A 27,448-nucleotide genomic window follows, 5' to 3' on the forward strand; every position below is an offset into this window, starting at 1 on the left:
TAATATGATAATAATCCGTAAGTGTTTCATGGAAATTAATCATACAGAATAATACTAACATGAGACTAGATCAAACGCCCTCTTGTCTTCTGAAGCTACTTTAATTTGACACGTCAACAGATTAACTCTCGCAGGTGGTTTGTTTTCATCCGCGTGGAATATGTCTAGAAAACCTTCAGCCGTGACCCGACACCGTCGCTTTTGCCACACCCTCCGGACTTTCCCTTCTGATTTTTTGAGCAAATATCCACTACGCGACACACCATGTTGTTTATCGCCTTGTAGTTGATGAAGAGAGTAACCACCGACGGACGAAGCTACCTGAAATGCAATGGTTAAAATATATCCATATATATATATATATATATATATATATATATATATATATATATATATATATATATATATATATAATAATTTTTTTTAAATGACTATGGTAATATAACACACATTCGAATGACAGAGATTTCTTGCAATAAAAAAAGAAAACATATTTATTTGATAACACACAAATGAAAATGCATACGTAACTAACAATTTTACCAACAAAATGCGGTGTATCAAATAAGTCTTTGCTCAACATAATGGCATGACGACGATGTCAACAACACTGGTATTCTGCGGATGCCTTTATGTAAATACGAGTACCATTATAATATATATATATATTTACATTTACGCGTATCACAATGAATAAACAAAATAGAGTTCCGCATACTACACCATTATAATCATAATTATTTACTTTTTAAACCTGTGTTACAAACAAAAAGTACATGTAATTTTAAAGTAAAAAAAAAAACTAAGATGTAATGACATATAAAATATAGAAAAAAATGTCTAACCTCCCTATCTTGTGGCGCCGCTGCCCTCAACATATTCCTTAATTCAAGTAACTTCCTCCTCTCGTCGTCCTGCTGCTGTCTGATCTTCTGTAATTGTACACTCAAGTCCGCAACATACACACCGAAATGTTCAATTGTCTTAAGTCCATCTTGGAAGTAATTTGTCTGCGCATGATAGTATTCTACAAGGTGCTGTAACAGCTCGATTCCTTTCTTCGTCTTGATTTCATTGAATTTAATCAGGTACTAAAATAAAAACGAAATATCAATCCACTCAATGTTATAGTGACCACCGCGAAAATGAAATTAAGCCAGCCTATCTCACTGGACAATCAGACAGAATGTCGCCAAAAACTGCGCGTGGGCATGATTATATTACTTCATCAGACGGTGGCTGATGGAACGCGGCGAGACAGACGGTTGTGCGAGTTAGACTGTTGAAATTACGAATATTATGTGAAACCCTTCCGCATGTTAAAATTATACCCGATGACGCACTTACGCGCATCTACGTTATAGTGAATCCAAAATTGTCTCTCAGCTGTGCAATAAGAGTGATGCGTCCTACGTAACCTTGCAGTACGTATTTAGCACGTCTTGCATTACATTGCGTTATAGTCTTTGAGACACCTACAGTACCTTCTCCAATTTTATGATACAAAAAGCCACTCATTCTATTTAGTGCTCATGCAAGATTACTAACATGACGAGAAAATGCGTGGGTCTTATGGGTCTTCAGTATTTGCATTGTACCGCGATGCCGGTGCGAGTTGGAACAAAGCGAGGGTCAGTGGCGACGGCGCAAGGCCGGTCGACGACCTGACGGCCGTCTCTGCAGTACCGCACCGACACCGACCACTGGACTTCTATTTTTTCAACCAATGGCTAATGACCTCGGTCTGCTAATGTTGTGTACTTGACAGGAAACAATTTATTTTGAATGACCACTGACATTTTTTATAACATGTACAGTCAGAAACAAAAAATAACTAGGTGAACCTTATTGTAATTCAGATAAATATCATAACTTATTTTTACTAATTGTATGATTAAGTTAAACTGTTTTGAAAAGCATTAAATGGAAGAGATGATAAAAAAAAATGGATCCTAGGGAAGCTATTCCAAAAGATATGCTATTAGAATCAATCTGACATTTAAAAGAGCCAACTTATTTCATCCGCCTCAAGTAATGGAATAAAATCTACATTATGTCGGACATGTATAACCACAAATAACCATGCTTTTATTTTGTAGAAATATAGGACACTACAAATTCTAATCATAAGGATAATAAAGTCATAACAGTTGTGCGCAAGTTCATAACTGACTGATAAAGAGAATAAACTATTGTTTTAGAACTATACCCTGTTAAAACGAATAACAATAACCTCAGTACATACCTATAGCTTTACAAACAAATATTAGTATCAAGATTATTTATTAATATTAGTTCATCACAATTCAGGTTATTCTGTTGATACTTCGCTCTACGGTGTAATAATGGGTTTTAAAAGAATACGGTAAAATAAGATTAAAAAATATATAATAGCTTTGGTTATTACGAAAGAGTCATATTTACTCAGAATCTGGTAATACCGTCTTTAATAAGTTCGGTGAAATTTGACGTGATTATTTATATTTGTGGTATACAAAATAGGTAACAACACATTAAACATACATATTTAAATTAAATACAGTGCCGATGATAACGCATCACGTGATTTCAGAATGTGGTTTCAGTGTTATGATACTTTGTTTATTATATTGAATAAAACCTTGACAATAAATCTGAAAGCAACCCAAATATCAGCAGATGGCACGAGTGAGATGAAATCAATTGTTATTGTGCAATATGGCCGTGATCCCGACGCCATTTGGCGTATTTGTATTACAGTTCAAGATAATGAGGCAGAACACTCGAACAATATATGCTGAACAAGAGCATTGCATTTGTGTTACGCAAGTAATAATATGCATGTTTCAATCCAGATTAAACTAGAATAAATAATGCAAACAACAAAAAATAAAAGCAAAGAAACTTTATCGTATTTTTACCCTGTCAGCACAAAACGAAATTTTACCAGTGAAATTGTTAATTATCATGTATAAATGATTTCTTTTTTTTAATTTTGGAAGAGGATCATTTAAAGAATGTGAAGGTTAAATGCAGTAGATTTTTTTAGTTGGAGGCGCATTTGTTTAGGTATCCCGTTCTCGCAAATTCTGCATATATACTTAGGGGTAGAGAGTGCAAGTTAGGGGCCATAGAGCAAGTAAGATAAACGACTTCAGAGCGTAAAGTGATAGATTACAAGTACACTGCGGAAAGATACAATTATTATATTGTCCTTTGAAAGATAAGAATTCAGAAATTAAACAATGTAATGCTTTGACTATGGAGAAGTTTAAACAAAACACGTTCTGTCGTTAAGTCGAAAATAAACTAGTACAATGGTACTTATCTAATACTGGGTCGCTACGGTAAACGACCGTCTGAATGCTTAGGTAATCACGAAATGAAGAGAAATCACGAAACTTATTATAATTCTGATAAAAGTTCGATAAGAGAAACAATATTTTTTTCAGTCTTGGCAAGCTTTTACTATTATTTTGGACTGCATTCAATCCCGACTGAAAAGCATTTTCGATCTTACGGCTAAGCCATAGAGGTCGCGTTAGAGAATAGATTTAGATGCGATGAAATGGAATATCCTACAATGGCAATATGACGTCGTGTTCTGGCACTTCACACGCATTATCAGAAATACCCAAGAGCAAACCAGTGTCACTGTCATTGTACTTATAACCTTTTAACTGTTTACACAGGAATTGTTTGCAAATAACGGCTCTTGCTGGCCACAAATACCAACTGCTATATGGCGACAGTTGCAACACTATCTGACAGCAGTAAATATATTGTTACAGATACTATTAATTTCATTTCAAGATACTATGTATATAGATGGTGGATGTATACAATTATAAATTGCAGTGCAAGTCCGTTTTATTGTTATCAGTAACTTTTATCTCGCGACCGTGTTTAGATATCGTGCGATACGTCGTGCAATTTTAATTGAAGTGAATTATGTTCTTAGATTAAATACGTCATTTATATGTTTGATATTAATATCACAGGTAATATTCTAGTGAACTGGTAATACTTGCACTTGGTTTCTATGAATTTATAAATATAATGTGTCCATTATTTAAAGTATATGACATAATTTTTATTACAACAATAAATAAAAGATATCAGTTTAATAAGTAGATAGCATATTTTTTGTATAATTTTTATCAAGAACTAAAATAAATAAAAGGCAAATAAACTCTATTTGAACTATACCTGTGGTACTCATAAATATCCAAGTGTGTCTGACCTATCATCGTAGTGTTGTGATAGTGGCAGGTCATTCACATTGCGCACGCGAATTATGTGAATGCTGTACGTAAAAAATTGCTAGCATGTTAGAATCAATACAAATTATATATGTATAAGAATGAGCGAATGAAATTAATCTATATCTTAACTAATAATAAAGGTATTGAGGATTAAATGAACTGTGTTTTTTTTTTGTCGAGGGATGAAAATGGAATGGTAACCCCGTCTGCGCTATCGGTATACACTAGCGGGCACCAGTGAAGGATGACAGATGTGGATGAAGCAGGTCAGTTTGCCCATCGTGATTAATTTATCTAAAATTAATCAAAATTGTTTTCAGTGGGACTCTACATGTAACCTACACCTTGTTATCTATCAGGATAGTAAGCCACAAGGCCACGGTGCTGAAATGATGACGTCGCCGCGTCGATGGAAAAGCTATCTGTAACGGGTCACTGAGTAGTTAGCTCGACATTTAGCTAATTAGTTATATCGGTCATTATTACTATCTCAGAATAAGTAGATTCTATCGGTAAATGATGACAGAGATGCAAGAGACGCGATTATATGATATTCACACTAAAAACAATAGCATACCTAACAAATTTTTAAAATCGCATTATCTAGTACTTTACCTATTCATTTTACAATTAGTGTAATCCGAAGAATGATTGAATATTTGTTTAATTTCTTATATAATCATAGGAATTCAATAGACAGAATTGGGAGAAAAAATTGTTAGTAATACGGACTACCAGTTTCATTACTAGCAATATACCCTGTCAGGTCTACTTCCACGTGGTCCCCCCTGGAAACTATCGTGCTGAATCCCAGGTATCATCATGATGGGCTAATTGACCTGCCTTTTCATGTCATTCCTCATTGGTACCTAGCCAACGTATACCGTTAGTGTGGGGTTGCCATTCCATTATCATCCATTAAAAAAAACCAACAGAATTAAATACATCTCTATAAGAGATCCTTACTAATATTATGAAATGACTTTGTTTGTTTCTTATACCGTCTTAACGGCTTAACCATTATAAAATTTGGTATATGCATATTATGTGGAATGGAGAAGAGATACAGGTTACTTTTTATTCCGGTCAGTAAACATATCCCGGTCACACGGACGATGTTGTGAGTAAAATCAGGTAGTAAATAAATATAAAATAAAATAATATAATATAAAACTGCGACAAGGTCGTAACAGTTATTTTTATGTAGTTTGAAAAATTACGTAAAGCATAATTTATTCAAATGTAACATTCCATTTGGAATCATACGAAATTAAGAATAGCTATCGTTTAATTATATAACAGTATTTTTGTAATTATTATAATATATGGATTAGCAAACCATACGCCTGTTTAAAAATATATTAGTGATGAAAATAACAAAAAGAAAAAAAAGGCACATTATTACATTTAAAATACTCTTACGTTGCAGTTTATTTTATTGCACCGAGATATGCAAAGGTATTGCCAGTAGGTTTAAAGTTTAAGAAATTGTAAAAGGTATGCTTGCTTCATGAAATATCAATAGTACTATATGACGATAAATTTTTCCATTCATATTTTTTTTTAATATAAAAGAAACACCATTACTTGTATAATATTTTTAAATAGTCAGATGTTGGCAAAATTTAAATTATAATACTTTTAAGTTGGACATGGAAGATTTGTTGACGAAATCTTTGAGAAATCTTTTATGTCATCATATTTTTCAATCAAAACACTACACAGTTGACACTATCTAGGTCATATAGTCAAAGCTAAGGGGGACTAAAAACCTACTTTAAATGATTTTTTTTAAGTATAAATGGTACAGTATAAAATTTGTTGAACTTATTAACTTACATAATGATGTAAAGTAATAGTTTTGGCAAATCTTAGTCATTCTAAGAAATATGAAATTAATTCTTTCTTATCAAACATCCTTTCTTTATGAGTATACAAGACAGGGATTCTGGATGCAAAATTAATTTAATGAGTCTTCGCAGGCAGTCGGCACAGTTTAAATTAATTTAATTCACCCTGCCATAAATATTAAACGGTCCGCAACCCGCAGCCAACAAGCCAACAGGTCTTTGCCCGTGTTGCACCCACTAATTGACTATTCTAAATCAATAAACCACCTTTAAAGGGATAGTACTTGGCACGTAGCCTAAAGTAGGTTTATACATAAAAGATTTAATTTCCAACTACTTTGTACCGTACCATGACGACTTACGACGAAGATAACGTTAAAATGTTACTTTCTGATGTAATAAATATAATGTTTCAAAATGTGTGTATATACTACAATTTAAAACGTTACGTATTACATATAAAATATATAATGCCTATTAGATATATTACATATATATTATTATTAGAATATATGGTACACTATAAAGTAGAGACACCTATGGCTCAGACAATATTTAAGTCTTAAACTATCTACAAGAAATATGAATACGAACTATTGTAGCAATTCCAGTAAGTGGGTCCCATATTCTATATGTGTAAGATATTTTTTATTCTAATTCACACCGGTAAAATTTATATACATACCATATATAACTCGTTTAAAAAAAATCAATATAACACTCATGGAAAATTTATGTATTTAGGTCATATCTGCATTCGATTTGCATAAAAATGTGATACTACCGTAAAGCCCCGTGCTATTATTGACTCTATTGACTGTTTGTTGTACTTTGCGATACAGAGTAAAAAAAAGATTTTTATTATTATTTATAAATTTATCTTTTAATTTCAGTTCATTTTTAAACAGCACATATGTATAAGATGAATTAATTCTTTATTTTATATTCTCTTTGATATCATGTTTGTTAAAGTCATCGTAAAATCGTTGGAGATTAACATCGCAATATAGTATAGCGATGCCAAAGGCGATACCCATGTTACGACAATAATCCACAGTTGAGTGGCCAATAAAAATAAAGCACGATCGTCCGCTCTCATATTAAGAAGCAAGTTTATTTTCTCTGTGCCAGTGTGCTCAATAATCTCGAATAGCAAATAGTATCTTCTTAAAACACGTTTCGTAACATCTCTACATTATATGCCTACAAACGTTGAGTGCTTCATATGAATTAGAACGTTACACGTGAATTCAGAGGTTTAACGTCGACTCTAATTTACGTTGGCGACCTCCTTTTCTACACTTAATTACTATATTTTGAACCTTATTTGTTATGAATTGCGTCATTGTTATGTATTATTAAATATATTGGCAGCAGGTGTAATTCGCAGGTGCAAAACGATCGATAGAAAGATTTTTTAATCGATATTGCTTTTAAATGAGCCACTATACTATTGTACGAGACATTTTTATTCTACCAAATAAATGTGCGGTTCAGTAACAGTTAACACATGATTTTAGAAAACAACATTAATTACTAAATGATTAAAAAAAAAAACGGGAATATCAATCGTAATAATATTAACGTGGGACCAAATACAAAAAATATTATCAAAAGTAGTTTAGAATTCGCGAAACTTTAAAGTATCAATGTTGCAAATTATTACAGGGTTTAGTTCTATGTTAGTTCCGTACTGTCGCTGTTGTGAGTAATCTCTTTTTGTCTGAGCAAAACATAGTTATATCCTATCCTTTCCACCAGTCACTTTATACACAGAAAATTAATAAACGAATATAGAAAATTATTTTAAAATAAAAATCTATTTTGTACTACCTAGGAACCACAACAAGTGGGAGAATTTTATTACTGACTCATTTATCTATTATACCTTACTATTTATTTAGCTTTGAACTAGACTGGAATCCATGAGTACTAGCGAAGTAAGTGACAACCATGAGGATAATAGTGTAGTTTGTAATGTCCATGATGCTGTTCATGTTTATAGGCGACGGTTACCATTTTCGATTAGGCGGGGCCGTCAGCTTGTTTGCCATCTTAAATATAAAAAAAAAAAACAAACAAACACATGTAAGTAAATCGGTAATAACCGGTATAAATAATTATATCTTATTATTATATTTAGATATATGACATTTTTTAAACATACCTCACACATTTGCAACTGGAATAATCGTCTCTCTTTTTCCATCTCATCCGCGATCTCGGCCGGAGTCACCTCACTCCGAATGAGACCAGCCTCTTTCGCCTGTGACTTTTTCTCTTTTTCAATTTTCAGGTACTTGGACTCATAATCTTTGGATGCTTTATCAAATGGCCTCTTCAGGTCGCCCTTTACTCCCCGTAAGTCACCTTTTAATAGACTGTCCACAGGGAACATCACTATGTTGTTTATGTTTTGCATCTGTGGGCAAAATATGAAATAATAGTTAACAGTTCAATTCAGATACATTCAAATCTGCTTAGATTTTTATAAATTATCATCATTGACACATTAATAGAACTTTTATATCGAATTATCATGCAAACTTCAATTTAAAAGGTATGAGTAGTAATTAATTTACATGTAGAGGCATTTAATACGTCGTCAAGTTCTCGCTAAGCATTAGCAATTACGTAGTAAATCAATAATGGCGCAGGTGACGTCTACCTACATAAAAAATAGTAGAAACATAGAATGCATTCACTTGGCAATTACAGAGCAAGTTGTTAGTAAATGCTCATTACATTGCAAAACTTTTGCATTCTAGATTTGCTAGACAGCTAACGTCGCGACGGATTGCCTCACAATCACAACTGTGGTTGATAGACAACAGACACATTTAGATGACGTACATACTTCAATACACAATTTAGACAAAATCATTAGCATACTTTATCAGTGTCACTGAATTTTCCCCTAAATAAATGAATGTGTTGAACTTGATGAAACATGGATTGAACATTTTGTGTCACCCCTACCAACATTTTTTAAGCCTAATGCTAAGCGTTAGTACACGAAGTTCATAATGGTGTTTTTTGAATTAGGGTTTAACATTGGGACTATTTCATTAAGGAAAATGTCAAGTGCTAACAAAACACTCCCTCTATTAAAATATACTAATAATTTTCACTTCATTCTGTAAACGAAATTAAGCATGTCACGCACATCTAAATCTAGCGGTGATGTGATTATAAAGGTTTAGTGTTTATAGAAAATCCTGTTTTCCACCAAAACTTTGAAAATACAATCTACTGTGATCTTTCGGTCAATTCATAACACTTCTTTCGATTTAAAGTTTATATAGGAACTCGGAATCTATAAGTTAGCATCTTTATATAATAATAGAGCCTAATATTGACACGCAAAATACATAATAGTTACGACATATATTCAAATGTATATGTATGATGTAGACAAACAGTTCTAGGCTATTGCAAATGCACCGCCCGAATAGTCAACGCTTGCGAGCTCAGTATCTGTGACAGTTGAGCAACCACAACCATAATTTCGTGCACACGTATTGGCAAATGAAGATTATATGCCATGGCCTTTAGACATCGATTTTTGCACATTTGCCAAAGATATACATTTTATCTAGTAAATTTTTGGTCCTTTGCGCTTTAAAAATTGATAATATATCATTGAACTAAATCTGTAATATAATCAATAATAAACCACTCATATTCTTTATTGTATACAAACATAATGTTAAAAACAATTAATTTTAAACGTAATGCACAAAGGCGAGTTTATCTCTAATAAGAAGTTTCTTTCAGCAAACCTTTTCAATCATATTGATGAGATAAAAATAATGATATTTGACACTTTCTCTACCTGCAATGTAGGAATCCTACTTGAAAATACATAGGTATTGTTTCTGTATACGTATAGGGTTCTGTAATCAACTAAAATAAAATTATTATTTAAGACAAATCTGTTCTGAAGATTCTGTTACTACTTTAATAATAGCAGTGTAATTAAAAACTTAAAGGGGCTTTCAAAATGAAATGGTAACTCAGTGGCTGTGAAACCTTTAGAGTTAATGCGTCGGTAACGACGAGGGACTGTAGGATAAAGGGTTGAACTAAACAATGAATGAACTCTTCCCGGACATTATTATCAAAAATTGACTTGACTTTTTTACTATATTGGACTTTAAACATTAACCAGAATCAATTTTTAATAATTTGAAAAAAAAAAAAAGAAAACATATATTATACCGCATTTGGTAATCAACAAATCGATTAATAGCGATATTTAGATGCGGGTAAACTCCTCATAGGACATAATGTCGATTGATATCTTTAACACAATGGCTTGCACGCAATATTCCCATCGTAATATGTAACGCTCGATTAACTTACACAGTGCTCCTCAGAACAATAAACACTCGAGCTTTCGCTTTCAGTAAATTAGTGGAATGTAGGCAAGATTTGTTTAGATAACTTGTGTATTGTAGGTGCATTATATACAATTTGTTTAACAAATAATACCGAATAAGAGATAAGATTATTATCTTACTAATAGTATAAATGTGAAAGTTTGTTATATGTTTGTTACTCAACGCTGAAATAATTGAACAGATTTAAATTAAGTTGTATACACGGGTAGATTACGAGTATATATCCTAGTACATTTAACAATGGTGCACGCGGGCAAAATCACGAGAAACAGATAGTACAGGAGTTCATCAAAAATAGTGTGATTGTTCACACTATTTTGATGAACACTAATTCCTGTATTGCAGATGATATGGGTGTTATAAGTCCTGGAGTTCTTCGTAGGAAGCAGTAGAACGAATTCTCTTTTCTCTGAATATTAAAATACGACGTACCAGCTAAAAACTATTTAATATATATATATATATATATATATAGCCAGTCTTAATAGGGATGATGATTCTGATAATATGCCATACTTTCGGAATGGCGGAATAAAGAAATCAAAAACATTGCACTTCTTTTTTGAGTAGTCGAGTAAAAAATACAAAACACTATCAATACATGACTAGACTAAAAATTGCACATTAAACTAAATGAATCCAAGCCAGTTCATATAAATTAAGTAACAAAAACGTAATGTACGAGTTACACATATCACGATCATCATTTAACTAGTATGGTGCAGCAAACAAAAAGTTTATACCACGCCATTGTATTTAAATCTTTGTCACACGATTAAAACAACTATAACTAGTAAAGATTTGACCTTCAACTATTACATTTGACCTTTCATTATGCTTCATTTCGGTAACTTTATAAGTTAATTATCGATTAATGTAATCTTTGTCAAGTAAATATGGTGCGATATGACATACATTACTAAGATTATTAATAAACATTAACTACTGAGTTTTATTAATTAATAAAACCTTATTCCCTAGAGCACTATCAAAGCAAACGAAATGTATTATGATAAAATCATTGGAACTTTGTAAAGTAATTCAACAACTGGCAAACATCAAACTTTACCAGTAAAATGAAAATAGAACGAGTTTTGAATTCTAAAAATTCGTTTTATTGTTGATTCATTTCAGTCATTTTGAGTGAGAATTTTCTAACAGCGCTGTACATTTATATAATATTTTCTATATATAATTTATATATAATTATTTATATAAAATTTATATAATATATATCCACTTGTATTCTCTTTTATGTGTACTTTATAAACAAAATAATTATAAACTAGTTATTGAACGACTGTCCTAATGGGCATATAATTTAAATATGCAATTATATAGTTTTTTATGTTACATTTTTATTAGTTATGTCACGGATACAATTAAATTATGCTTTCAGGTCACGACGCGTAATGACCGAAAAATTTTCTATTAAACTTAAGTATGTAGAAAGTTCATACATTAAAAAAATTATAGGCAGAGTTGTCGTTCATCTCAAATTCTTCATTAATTTATGCTTATAATACACAAAATCTTCCTTCAAGTAAAAAAGCTGTTCATTAATAATTCTATAACAAATGTCGAGTTAAAAGGTCTCGGTCTGACAGGTTTAAATGAATATTTAACAGGTACCTCAAAGCGTTTCACACATCAAATATTAAAATGAAGAGCCTTTAGGTGTTTACGACAAAGCAAAGCTAGGTATTAAACTAAATTAATAATAAGGAAGTTCATTTTTATTAAACATTGATTTTAATAGTCAATAATTGCAGCAAACATCTAAAATTACAAGTAGCTACACCTTACGTTATTATGTCTTATCTCCTCATATTAAGTCCACCTATTAATATCTCACTACTGGGCATGGATCATCCCTTTAATACCTATATACAAAAAAACAACATTGGTAAACGCATCACTTGAGAAAAGCTGAACCGATTTCACTATTTTTTTTTATTTACATAATAGTCTGGTTAAAGCTCTTAGTAAAAGAATTGGAATAGTTGCCCATAAAGTCGGAAAAAGTCAGAAAAAGTCATAAATTTTGTATGCACTCTCGATATTCGAAACTTCGTTTTACAGAACTTGATTGTATAAGTCAACCGCCGTGTGGTCTCGGTGTAGAATGGACCACCTTTTCCCTTCCCGTGACAGTCGTAAGAGATGACTAAGGGAGATTAATGGCCGAAGGATAGGCAGCAGCTCTTCAAACATCATCAAAGTCTGGCTGCAGTTGCCAACGCGCTTGCTAAGCGTGGCAACCATTGGCAAAACCGCCTAATAAGGGGAGACCTATGTTCAACAGTAAACAGTCAATGGCTGATATGGTACGGTAAGTCAACTTTCAAAAACTTTTTTATTAGGTACCTATAGCCTACATTAGGTATAATAATATCCTTTACACACGTAAATAATGCAGATATAAAAAACAGTTTTAATATATTAAAAAACTCGTATTTATGTAAAGAAAAGTGATTACCCATAAAGAAAAATTTTGTCGGGGAAGCAGAGCGAGGAAGCCGGGTCTCCCTTCATGCGAGACATGACAAGTTGTCGACTCAAAGGCGGGTCAAGTAACATAAACGAAGTTATTTTATAGACTCTCTTGTCATGTAAAAATTTGTGTGTAACTAACTTTACGTCAGATCTTTACCGGAATAATTAGAGAGAACTGAATATTATCAATCTGTATATAGCTTCATAATCATCAATCATTTCAGACATTAACTGAGCGTGTTAATTATTAAACATAGGCCTTTCCTGTAGACTGTAGAGTCGTAAGAAAATTAAAACGTTCCTGAGCTACCTACTCCTCATTACTGACTCAATCACTTGCCAGTTATTCGAGCTTTATGGTCTACCGATTATTTATTTATTTATTATTTATTGTACAATAAAACTTTATACAAATGGCGAGCTTAATACCATATGGCATTCTCTACCAGCTAACTATTAGGTAAAAACAGAATGCGCATATGAAGAGCAAAAGTGGTGAAAAATATGTGACATAATTATTGTATTACTTACTTATCACTTTAGATTTCTGATCATTCATTCAGTCATATTAATTTTTCTGCGGATTATCTCGTTTCGAATTCTATGACGCAGAAAAATTCCGAATATAACCCTCTCTACATCTTTAACCTTCCTCATACAGCTAGCAGCGTATTATGTATCGATTCCGTAAGAGGATACGAAAATGTGGCGTAATTTCCTGAACGCTGCCCAATCGAGTTGGGCTCCCGACTGACCTCCCGGTTAAAATTGGACTTGCCTTCTCTGACAAAGTTATAAACAATAGCATGAACATCATAGCATATAGCGTACCGCCCTTGATACCTCTTATGCGGTCAATGCTCACGACTAAGGCGGCCCTCTTGTATCCCAAGTTATTTATACAACTTTTTTGTTATAAATAAACTATGGACGGTTACTATAAAAGCCATTGTATCATATGTATAATGCTAAATATTTCTCCCTAAAATATCAAAGCTTCACAGCTTTGAACAAGGACAAAGGACTGCAATGCCAGGTCAAGGGTAGGTCGAGGATTCTGCGCAGTCCAAAAGGAGAGCTCCGTACTCTTTATGCTCGTATATGCACGAGGATTAGTAAATTGGAGCGAGGTTCGAAACGTGTCCCTGTAAGCTACTTAGTAATATTATATGTTACATTATTTACGCAAAACATTGTATTTAAATACTAGAACTATATAAAAAATGTGTAGGTATGCTGCATTAGCAGTTAATATTTTCTTTATGAATAACAACAAATGAATCTTATGTTATTGGGAACTAAATGGCTATTTTTTTAATCATAATATAATAATTGACGTAACAGTCATTTGTTGTGTCGTATGTTGAATATTTTGTCTATATTATTCTACTACATCGTCATTCTTCAATTTAATTGTAAATAGTTTTAGAGATGATATTCAAGTAAATTATCATAGTTTACCTAAATGATCGCGTTAATTCCCGTCTCTTATAAAACATTTTTAATCCATAATTTTATTTTTTGGTTACGGTTCTGTATGCTACTTACTTTTATTTTGACATTTCGGGTAGAATTATAGATTGACATACCATATATACCACTATATGGACATCGACATCTATAGACGATATACATATATAACAATTTTATTTATGTGTATGTGTTAATATATTAAATGGATAATATAGACACAATGAATTTAAGTTTTTTTTTTTTTTTTTTATCTTTATAATGGTGAGGTTTTGGAGCCAAAGTGCATACATGCAACATGTAGTGCTATCGGGAATACAACACTAACTTAAGAGAGTTGGTAAAGTGAAACTGCTCATATAAAAATCATACAAAACAATATAGCCCGTATTCATTCAACATATTTGAGTTATGAGCATTAATCGCTTGGTAGATGCTAACATTTGTATTTCGACCTCTCATCACCCTGACCTATTTTCTTGTAAATCTGCCGCTGCGCCCACGCACCGATAACTACGTCAGTTTAGTTGCCAACCTATACCGAATGTTTATGCCTTCACTCGCATATTCTGAGAAGGACTATGTATGTAAATACCAATCGCGTTCCGCAAAACTGATAGGCGGATATCATGTTACCTTTACCAAACGCAGATTATAATTAGGTGTAAAATAATAAAATCATGATCATCATACTATTGAGGTTGGAAATAAAGCAATTGATAGTTGAGTGATATTGGAAGGATAAAGTGATAGGTTTCAACCTATAGTATAACCTATAATAACCTATCAGTGATTTAAAAAAAAAAAACACTTATTGTTTAATATTTCAGCAAATACATGTATAGTGCTCATATTTACGACAAAACAAATTATAAAAACATAAAAAGTTCAACTTATGTTAAAAGTTACGTGGTGTTTTCGCAGTTTGTAAGAACAACTGAGTACTTTTTTCAAATAGACGTATATCTGTCTCCAGATAGGTGTCGATTCTTAGTTACTACGTGAAAACGTATCGATAAAATTTAGAACATTAATAAATTTGCCATCGATCTATTATCAAGAAAATGTTAAGGTGTATTATCAACATTATTAGTTTACCTCAAGCACATAAGTTTTAAATGGCTTTAATCGAGGAACGTATATATTTTAATCCTATTACAGACGGTAGTCAAACCCCATTTGTCAAAGACCACAGCAATAGTTTTGTAAATTAATGATTGATTATTATAAATCCTTGTAATTAATAGAAAAGTAATAATGAATTTATTATATATATATAAATGACTGGTCAATTTTGAAGATAATTATAATCAATATATCCATAAAATATAATTATTAATGAAATGTATTATTGAAAATGTATGTAATATTTGAAAAGCCAAATTAGCATCTTTTATAAATAATTAAGATAAACTCACCAATGTCTTCATAAGGGCTGATAACTCTTTGGTGACGACAGCGAACTTGAGGAACGCTGCTGCGATGTCTGGCTCTGAATCTTTGTTGAGAGCGTTTCCACCGAGCCTTTCCAAGGCTCGCGCCAAATACATCTCGTTGTCCACGTGTGCTAAAACAATAAAGTACGTACAGAAGTTAGGACAACATTTGTAGACATTATTTTCATTACAAATGAAAAATGCAAACATACTGATGGCCCAAACGAAAACTGGTAATCGTTTTCATGACAGCTAAAGTAAAAAAACATCATACCATAGATATGCTGTGGCGCTGATTATAAATGTATTAATAAAATATGATCCGTCATCAATAAAATATAGAATACAACGAAAACATACTATAAAAAATATGTAGTATTAAAATACATAATCCCAATACGAGAAATAAATCGTCTACGGTGATATTTTTTACAAATAACACCGAACACAATAAATAGGTAATTCAATTGATAAAGAGTACTCAAAATATATTATCTATAAGTTTGTCAGGCGATTGATCTAAAGTTGTAGATAATCATGTCATTTAATTTAATAAATGTGAGCATTAACCGTTTTTTTTGTTATGTGACTTAGAACAGCAAAGAAACTGACGGCCCACTTAATGGAAAGTAGTATCCATCGCCTATAAACACGAGCAGTACCTTAAATATAACAGTGTACTGTTTCGCCCATGATACCGCCCATGATACCCCCCATGTGTTACCATTCCTGAAGACTAAGGTGTTATTCCTTTGTACCCTGTGAATTCACTGCCACATCCCAGTCTCCAAACTTCCAAACACAGCCATGTAATAACAACTGCTTCACGGTAGAATCACGAATGGGACAGAAGTACCCAAGCAAACGACTTTTGTACAAAGTCTCCCTCTGGTAGACGTCAACAGAGACAGACAAATTAAATGTTTCAATCTTCGAACACCCCTCTGCATTGAGGTTTTAATTAATCAGAAAAAAGTACAATTTAAATCGAAAGCCCGTTGTCTCCCTTTCAGACTTTATCATCAGATTAGATCATTAATATCTTCGGCTATGGTTAAAATTGAGAGATCAGAAAACTTTTTAAAATATAGAACGTCAATTTAGTATCTGTCTATTCAATTTGACATACATGATCTTGTTATGTAGATGAAGGTAAATATATACAGTTTCATCAAATAGACAGGTAATCAATATTTTACTGAAGTTCCAATAGCAAATCTCCCACATGTAAGTGAAACAGCTGGCTACAATATGAACACATTCGTATAAATTGCGTTAGCAACTTTATAGAAGGGGCTTTTAGCTCTCCTTGGAATTAAAGTTTCATTACATTGGTACTACTATAGATACTCGATGTGAAGGGATTTGTTCGTGATGTCGAGCATTTAATTAGTTCCTCAGTTGGATTAACTTTATTGTAGCTCCAGTATTGAAATCCTTTTGTGGTTTCTCATGTTCAATAATGATAATTCATTGGTAAAATTAATAAATTAAAGATAAAACCATCTCAATCATACGTAATTACGTATTTCAAATTTATTTCAAAAACTTCGTAATAGAAAAGGTCATGATTAGTTAACAATGATATTATAATCAATGTTGATCCTACACGTTAAACAATGGTGATAAAATTAAAATTCCCAACTTAAAACAACTATAATAATATCCCAGATCTACAGACAACAACAACAACAACAACTATTACAGACAAATATACGTGTGTTACAAAAATAGTCCCACAAATTAGATATACTTTTATTTTTTTATTCAAGTGAAATCTAACCATGAAAAGTGATTTTACCGAATTTATCAATATATTTAATAATCAATATGACTTTAACCTATTCATATACGAGTTGAAATTTAAACTATTATCATATTTTAGAGACAGTAATATTTTTGAAATAATTTGGAGATTAAAAGTAAAAATGGAACAAAAAAGGGACCTAACCTTTTGTCAAATAATAAAATTAAACAGTCTGTTAAGTAAATAACGAAACAGTAAGGACATTTACTTACTTAAAGAATGTTGTTACACAGTTCTTTCTAAACACTAATTTGTATAACTGGATTGGTTAAACTTCAATTGGAGTCTTAGTTATTGCCAGCCTTTGGAAAGATTAAAAAAGGATTTCAAGTCTTATTTACCTCAGAACTTTATCTACAACGGGAGACCTTTAAGAATTATAAGCACTGTACCAGTATCGAAATAAAATAGGTAAACGAGATTAAAGTATAAAACTAAAACTACTATACGAGGTTTGTCCGGAAAGTACGTATAAAAGTTTTTTAAAAATTTTATTTTACAATTATTCAGGTAAACAATTTTATCCCCTTCAAAGTATACGCCGTTTCCACTGTGAGAAGGCTCCTTGAAAGTCCTCTGGTTGTAGGTTTCTCAGCTGCCCCGTCGTAGCTTTTTTTATCTCATTTATGTCCCCCAAATGCCGCCCCCGAAGTACCAATTTGGTTTTTGGGAACAAGAAGAAGTCACACGGGGCCAAATCCGGCAAATAGGGGGGGTGTTCGGTCACCGTAATGGAATTTTTACTCAAAAACTCACGGAACGATCTTGGCGCAAATTTTTTTCATTTGAAGTTCGTTTCTTAGAATTTCGTGACCGTTAAACGACGGTCCCCATTAACACAAGTTCGAATTCTTTCCACGTTTTCGTCGGAATGTGAAGTGGAAGGACGTCCTGAACGTGGGTCATCTTGAACGCTTTCTCGGCCCTCTCTGAATCTTTTTAGCCACTTGTGGACGGTTGGTTCCTTCACAGCATCATCCCCATAAACTGTTCTGAGATCGGCAAAAATTTCACGGCCATTCTTGCCGAGTTTCGAGAGAAACTTGATTACGACGCGCTGCTCTTCAACGGAAGCGGGCTCCATGCCGACGGGGTTTCAACTTCACAGATGGCGTGACAACAAGTTCACCGCATTGAAGCATTGTTAGGGACATAAGGAAGGGGTCCTGCGCTCGAGTTCTCTACTTTTTACGCACGGCTGTGCCAGATGTTACGTTTCAAATATTTTTTACAATATACAGAGCTATTCGGTGCCCCTTCCTACTATTATAACAGGATAATTGTGCGGTAATTTCATACCATATATTTAACAAAGCCATTTTAATTTTAAATAGACTTTTATTTTTATTGACGGGTTGTATGAGGAAAAACAAAATATTAAACGCATGACTTTAAACGCATAAAAACTACAAGTATGCACCTGCTATAACTAATTTAAAAGATCGTTAACGGAAATCTTTTTAGAATTTGGTGGGGTAGAAATAGAAATATATAATAATCTAGAGTTCGATCTTAGAACGACTCTTGAATTGCTATCTCTCGAGCACTTCATTTTTAAGTTAGTTCAAACTAAGATTTCTTACCAATCTATAAAGTAGTTTTAAAATAAAGTATAAATAGTTTTGGAAGGCGATGAAAGAGCACGGAGATCCGTGTCGCGGCCCACATTTGCCTAGCTCAATCCCGCCGACGCTCTCTGAATATTAAAATGCAACTGCCTCACGCCTTTCAATTTCTCCATTTTGTCTGGGTTTGTAGTTGGCTTCCATTCTGTATAGGCTTAACGAAGACCAAAGCCTTTCATCAAAGTTAGATGTCAAATAACCGATAATGAAATAATAATAAACATTAACAAGAAATTCTAAATTACTATATAAAAAATTAACGGTACGGTACAGATGATAATATAATAGTTACTAAATTCCCAACTCATCTCTTATATACTGTATATATCTTACATATTTTATATTCTGAACTCAAGTTTGCCCAATATCTTGTTAATTCTTTTACCACAAATACGGGCCCCTCTGATAAAACCTATGTCATTTGGCCAAAAATTTATATAATATCATATCCTTACCATTTAGAAATCTCTATTATAAATCATACGAGTTATATTACGTTACACGTTTAAGTTAACCTGAATTTCTACACTACAAAAGTTACTATTGTTTTTTGAAATATTAACAAGCGATGTAACAATGTCCAGATCGGTCTGATTTATTGCAGCCAATTTAATTTCAATTGTTATACAATTTACAATCTGTCTTTTCTATTTATTTAAAAAAGTCTCTAGTTTTAACGTTAAAATCATCTACCTAAATTAGATTAATGTTTTAATTCAATAGCGCCTTATTGGGTCAAATTAAGCAAATTAACAATTGCTGCACTTCGTCACATCGCACTATGAATATCAATATCATTCATTGTTATGGAAGGATTCTGATTGGTCGTTTTTGCAGGCGCGCGCGCTCGACCTTGTCAGCTGCGCCTGTGGCTTGGCGCAATTTGAACCCGCGCGACCAGTTCCGAGACGGGTGTACAGCCGCAATAAACAAACCCCAGCACGCGATGGAATTGCAACTGCACTACAAACTAGTATCCTTTTATTTAGCAAGTGTATAAAATGTAAAAGATCTATTTCTTTTGGACAATCTTAGCAAGCTCCAATTTGTTTCTTTCAGTTTATTATCTGCGGTAGCGATTGCGATTTACATTGCAAAAATTCTTTGATTCTTCTGCGGATAACCATATTAGTAGTGTTATTTTATTTACCAAAAATACTCATAAGAATTTAATTTTCATACATACAATATTAGTATAGAAATTTAAAAATTAAAGCCTAAATAAAAAGATATATTTTTGAAATATTTGAGCATATATGAAGCCTGAATGCAGTTTGTATTTATAATGTAAAAAAGCTAATAACATTTGACACATTATTTAACACATTCTTTTTAATAATTTTCTTTTGCTTGTTTTGACTACATTTAACGTTAAGAATTCTTATTATATCCGTTTATCTCATACTTCATTACTTTGTTGCTCTTCTCTGAAATGCTATGATTACAAACTAAAATGTTCAACATGTTAGCTCTGGCATGCTTTTGAAACCCTAAACAAAAAGCAAGCATTACTGCGAACAAGATTCTTTATATTAGAAATAAGGAAGATGATGCAACATCAATGGGGATATGAGTATGTATACTACATACGGGGTACATATTAATTCAATGTGCAACATAAGTACATATCAGACAACTCTTAGCCATCTATCAAATATCTATCCATGACAAACTAATAAAATTTCTAATCAGGATGTTAACATTATTATTAAATATAACATATCAACGACTGATATTAATAACTATTGTGATATTTGGGTCACTCTAGCCCAATGGATTGAACGACTTTCGTCCTTGAAAATGATATTACGTTATTATGTATAATCGAAAGTTATAAATTGGATTATATTCTTACTAAAAAACACACTAACTAAAAAAAAATGACATGTATAAATTTTTAATCAAATAATAGAATAAATGAACTATGGTTATCATAATAAAGTCAGTGAGTAGCACGTTTTAGTTGGTAAAATAAAAAATGCAAATACAAAGTGAACGCGTGCAAGCTGCCTCATGGTAACAAAGTGCATCGGTATGAACAAAAGAAATCAATAGGCCCGCTGCGCTGCCTCTGCATTAAATATGTCAACCCTTGTTTGACACCACGCGATGTACTTGTAATAAATTAGGCGGATTAACTCTTTAATGAAATTATTATGCTGACAAAATCAGTGCAGTTTCGGTTGAAACACAGTTTATGATTTTAAATATGACTGTAAAGACTTTTATTCCTTATTTTACTAAACGCTGATGAGCAATATAAAAACAGCTTTTTATTTTAGACGACTTTACAATCCACACCAGTTCTTACAGGTTCAGCGGGACGTGAAGAGTACAGAAGAAAATTTTTATTCTTACTTTTAATCTTTTCAGGAACAACTCAAGCATTATAAAGGTGTTAAGACTTTAGTATGATGACAATTTATAAATTACTTACAGCTAATACATTGTTAATGCAATCTGTTAAACCTGCATCAATCTATCAGACAAGAAGACATTGAATGATTAAGATGTTTAACGTGTTAATCATGACTTCAAAATTACCATAATTATGATTTTATGTTATCTATGGTTCTGCTCTTTTTTGATAAAAAGAAGCTTGAGATGATACTAAACAAACATTCTACAAGAATGATGGATTATTTGTATAATGTCATATTTTAATGCGTCATTTCTCTTTTGCATTTTATTCAACTTCCATTATAATGCATCGAATGTTTCGACTGTTCTAATCTCGTCTATTTATATTGCTTCCGCTATCCCTATTTTAGTCAGTCTCGTCCCGTGTCGTCTGAATAGTAGTAATAGAATACAAATATTCGAAACAATTTAAATATTAACAGACATGGTATTTTTGTGACCTAAAGAGTAATGTTACTTAAACTTTTAGAAAAAATAACTACAGAAATTCTGGACGTTATTAACCTACAACATTCGAATCAGTATGCATACAACGTGTCTCAAATATGAATAGGGCTTTATGGCTGTCCTCTTATCCCTAAAAAGGTTGTTGTTCTACATACCATTTCCAGAATTGTGTATTGCCTTTACAGCCTTCTTCAGTTTCGTGAGGCCATCTCGGTCGAAATCCAACGTCTGAAACAAGACACGAATACATAAATTCACTGTTGTTTCCTTTAAATCCAGCCGTAGTGGTTGCTCAAGTTGGCTTTCCTAAATATTACGACAGGGTGGAACAAACTTTTTGTTGTTCAAACGAGCTGTCAGACTACAGAGTGGCCCACAATGGATCCACGAGCCTTTCAACGGTCGGCAGCAACAAACATCTGCCGCTCCAAGCGGCGATTAATCAATACCCCCTCTGAATTAAGCAAGGCCGAAATAAACTTGCTACTTTTAGGTTCCTCAAGTGCTCTACCTTAACTTTTTAAAGCATTTAAGTGTTTGTAATTATATTAATATATCCTGGATATGAGTATTTTAATGAAAAAAAAAAAATATAAATGACAATAACCATAAATAAATAAAGTATTAAAACTTTTTATGCCATGACGTATTTATACTTTGGAAGTAAATTTAGTAACCAAATAATCAGTTTATGATCATTTATTCCATCTAATATTTAAAAATAATCCCATCAAAAACATTAAATGTAAAAAAAAAGCCAAAGCTCACAACACAGTTCTATCACGACAAAATATTTTAAGATCTCATGTAACTTACAGTAATTTTAGTTAATGTCTATGTAAACAACTTTTCAACAACTGTTATAAATTGTTATCTTATCAATAACCTATCAACTTTTATAGTGATTGTAACAATATCATCCTTGTGTTAAAAAGTGCAGTTTATATTTTTACTTAGCAATCGTAATACATTTTGGTTTTAGATGTTTTTTTGTATATACTTATCATATTGTACAATTTTTAAAAATCACTAATTTTCATTTAATGAAATAAAATTGTAGTAATTTTTCTTTTTTCCTTCCTTTATAGGCTAAACACTAAGTAAAATTCAAAATTTGAAGTATTTAATATTTGCTAGAAGTATGTTAGAATTTCGATGATCTATGATGATGACTAGATAACGCAATAAGACATTTGTCTTATTGCGTTATCCAGTGCAGGTATTTATTACTAGCATCATATCTTGTACGTACTCGTACCTATATGTAATTTCTGTTCAAAAGCAACAAAACAAAAACATTGTCATCGCTAAAGGATAAATTTTTTCTTGTCTTACTGAAGTTATGTGATCAAATCAATATTGAAATATTTATTCATTAAATTGCCTGCTTACTATTTGTATTATTCTAAAATTGATAAGATTTGTTTACATTTTGTTTGATAATAGAATACTTTTATTGCGAATAACATGCTAATATTCGTAAAAGTCTTACATATATAGCTCATTAAAAACAAACACTGTAATGTTCGTTTTCTTTGTTCAACAACTGATGACAAGTCGCCAATGGTATTAAATGCTTACTTAGAATGAATGACAAATCATTCTTTGCACGAATGTAAACATGTTAACGCAAATCATAGTTCGACGACAAATCGAATTAGAACGTGTGAACGATATGAATTTACACATTGTATTTGCTAGATAAATACTATAAAACCAAAAGCCGTTTATATAAAGGTACTATATATGAAATCATATATTAGATTTGTAACTTAAAAGCATAAAATTTAAAACCATAACCATAAAATTAAAAGATTAATATTGTCCAATGATATCCATGAATAAGTGGTTTATTTAATTAAAAAAACTAAATAGTAACATCGCATTTCCTGTTAGTTTAGGCTAATTGGATACGAAATCATGAACGAAATCATGTCAGTTGGGCTATCATGAATTCATTAGAAATTTATAACGATGATTTTTACAAGGCATGCTCCTGTCGTTTAAGTGACATCGCTGTTTCGATAGGCCAATCAGTGTAAGCAATATAGATACTTTTTTAATTAGCCAGTTCTGGCCTAAGTTACTATCTCTAGATTATTGTCATTTGATTTCTTCTAACATTGGCTAACTTAAACATTAATTTATGGGATTGCGTTACACTTTTATCTTTATTTAAGCAATATATGATATGACAGAGACTAAAGGTATAATGACTCATTATTAACCTGTTGTAATTTACGACAATTAAAGTTCGTTGTGTCCAATTTGAAAAACTGAAGAGCACAAAATATGCTTTAAACTGATAACGTAGACACACATTAAAACACAGTGGCATTAGGCAATCTACCAAACAAGTGCTCAGTCAGTGTTTGAACTGAACAGTAAGAAAGCACTCGCTTCCGTTGCAATGCCCTAGTAATGTAATCTTGGTTACACTGAGGTTTTATTTTGACATTCTATCAAAAGGCATTCTATAAAATTAATCATCGAAGCAAATGCTGAGAACTTGGACCAATTTACTGTAGTCAAGTCTTTAAGGCCGGGGGAGCTATTGTTTAAAGGGCCCAATGTTATCAATATACTGTATCTGGTCGACCTTCACCTGGAAATTATCGTGGTTTATTCCTAGTAAATTAAACATAATATTTTTATACTCATTTCTAATTGTATTACCGTTTGTCATAGCATTTTTCACTGTTATTTTTAAATGATGCCACTTGAAAGAAGTTTTCAATTTGACGGTAACTATTTTTTTGTGTTACGCTCTATCTACGCCAACTCTGTAGAGATTTCAATAATTTGTTATTTATCAGTTGATAAGATTTACTCCGCTGTTAATTCTGTACTCAGTTTTTTAGTCTTTTTTTTTTTTTTTTGTAGGAAAATCCTAGATTAATAAGTTTTTATCAACGAAAAAAATAAACGCACTATATAATAAATATAGTTACCATAATAACTTCATAAAATGCGCAATAAGAACAATGAACAGTAATATCTCGATATGAATACCTGGTAATAAGTCGGTCATTAATCTAGAAATAATGTGTATCATAACTACCAGAAACTACGGAACAACTGGGGCGCAACAAAACGCTATTAATTAATACGAGTTTCTAACTAGATTATAATTAAATAGCTTCACCCCTATGACCTATTTGTTACACAGTTCTCCGATGTCCGTTTACACGACAAAGGAATTATGATCCTCTCGGAAGTATTATTAATTACTAAACCCCTATAATATCCTTCACGCATACATTATAGATTTAACAGTCCTGTCTTGTATTACCTCATAGTTAATTGATGTAGTATTCAAATTAATGACTAAGATTATATTGGTATCCTTACTGTACAGAAGTAATTCAGCCTTACAAAATACCGGAGGGTTTTTCAAGGTTAGAGTGAATATGCTGTATTTAAGTTTGCGTGTAACACCTTACACCTCAGTCTCAAGAAATTGTTGTTATAAAAATAAAATAAAAATCCAGTAACGTGAAAATGAAACGAAATCCACTGAGTGGTTATGCCCTTCCATCAAATTGGTCACGATTTATATGCGAACTTCCTTCTTTACTCTTGAATCTTATATAATCTTTATTTACAGGAAGCCGTCTTAAGCATAGTTTGACTGGGGTGCAACAATAAGAGCTGTGCTTATCCTTTCACCGTCAAATAATTTTTGACGAATGGCGAGGGGTGCAAAGGAACAGATTGCACTCCCTAGTTTTTTTTTTTTTTTAACAACGGAAAAAGTAAAGTGTGTACGCAATATTCTCCCTAAGATCCTACGCCCGTGTCAAGAACCCCGTGCACACCGCCGTCAAGACGGGCCTGTTTATATACACAATATATCTTTTTAGTATTTCTCATTTGTTCGAAGCCAACATCTTCAATACGTTATGTTGAATGTGGGTCTTATTGGCTTCTTTGAAAAATAATTTTTACCAGATTGCCGAAGAAAGGAGGGTAATGTTTTTCACGAGTACGAGTATATGTCCGGTCCTCTAGTGTATGGCACAACGTGTTGTGTAACTAAGTGATTTGAAGCATTTTAATAAATAAAGTGGCATTTCATACATTTTAAATGTATGACCTGCATAATGAAGACATATATGTACGTATATTCGAAATTCCCTCAAAACTTTAGTGAAATGAATTTATCACACTCATTGCAGCCTTAAAAATTAGCCAATAAAATGGCTTATACCTAACAATTAAACTAGTAACAATAGATTTAAATTTAGAATCAACATGCACATAGACATCATATAAAATAACCGAAACAAACATTTTTTATTAACGCTATCAAAAATACATCAAATGGTTGTATGGCACCGTCATCACACTATTAATCGTGGTTTGTGGTTAGTTTGTGTATCTTAATTATAGTTATCTATAAAGCAGCGATAAATTGGATTCATATTGAGAAGGTCAGAGGAGGACGCTGCCATTTGTAGGGTTACCTACGAAAAAGGTAAATGTGAGGGATTTCGTCCATCTGTCTATCACGGATGGGGGATGATGTTATCGACGTCTATAAGACCTTTCAAAAATACTCTGTTCGTTTTCCCCAAGGCTCAAGGGGCGCAAAACAACAGCTTACCATTACCGTCATTGTAATGTAATTCCACATCATTGCTTTTGTTGTTAGACTTGTCATACTACACTCCTACAAGGTTTCAATGCGATTAGATTTGCTCTTCGGGAGAGCTCTAGAACCCTTCGTCAAAGTTTGTCATGCGAAGAATCTGTTAATACAAACACTATAAAAAAAGATGGTGCCCGACAAAAAAAACGGACTCCAATTGTGACAAAACTAATTATTTTGGTCTAAAAATAAAACTAATGAACTGATTTTTATAAAATTTCTATGGGACCAATCTGTAAATACATCTTTTGAGATAATAGGTACTTTTTCAAATTTAAAACTGTCCGAGTTATGAGGTAACAAACATAAAAAATATACAACTGAATATTTACTGAATATGTTTCTAATCACACTGAGAAATCATCAGGAATTCTTCACAAATAAATATAGTTATGTAGTATGATGTTTAAACTATAGGGCCCATATTGATGAAAAACCAATCACAGTAACCCTTTTAGTGCTATTGATTTTTACTCATATCTACTTAAAAATGCAAAAGAAATCTTTGTCGTGTTGATGTCATTTACCCTTGTCTCTAACAAAACTGAATCTCTTCCAAAAATTACGTTACGTTTAGTAATAATTTTAATAAATGATC

General features: G+C 32.2%; 1 protein-coding gene across 4 annotated transcripts in view; it reads right to left on the minus strand.

The window, feature by feature from the left end:
• The window catches only part of LOC113518274 (arfGAP with SH3 domain, ANK repeat and PH domain-containing protein), a 57,301-nt gene that overhangs the window by 13,022 nt on the left and 16,831 nt on the right, over positions 1 to 27,448 (minus strand). For all 4 annotated transcript variants that reach the window (XM_026903119.3, XM_031912969.2, XM_052892834.1 and 1 more), the window contains exons 2-6: positions 22,355 to 22,427; positions 15,882 to 16,030; positions 8,262 to 8,516; positions 846 to 1,091; positions 60 to 321 (exon numbers count right to left, since the gene is read on the minus strand). In XM_026903119.3, coding sequence (XP_026758920.2) covers positions 60 to 321; positions 846 to 1,091; positions 8,262 to 8,516; positions 15,882 to 16,030; positions 22,355 to 22,427 — 985 coding nt within the window. The remainder of the gene's footprint in view (positions 1 to 59; positions 322 to 845; positions 1,092 to 8,261; positions 8,517 to 15,881; positions 16,031 to 22,354; positions 22,428 to 27,448) is intronic.

The sequence above is a fragment of the Galleria mellonella genome, unplaced genomic scaffold (assembly GCF_026898425.1).
Source record: "Galleria mellonella isolate WM207_F2 unplaced genomic scaffold, CSIRO_AGI_GalMel_v1 utg171, whole genome shotgun sequence".
In the NCBI taxonomy this organism is placed as follows: domain Eukaryota; kingdom Metazoa; phylum Arthropoda; class Insecta; order Lepidoptera; family Pyralidae; genus Galleria; species Galleria mellonella.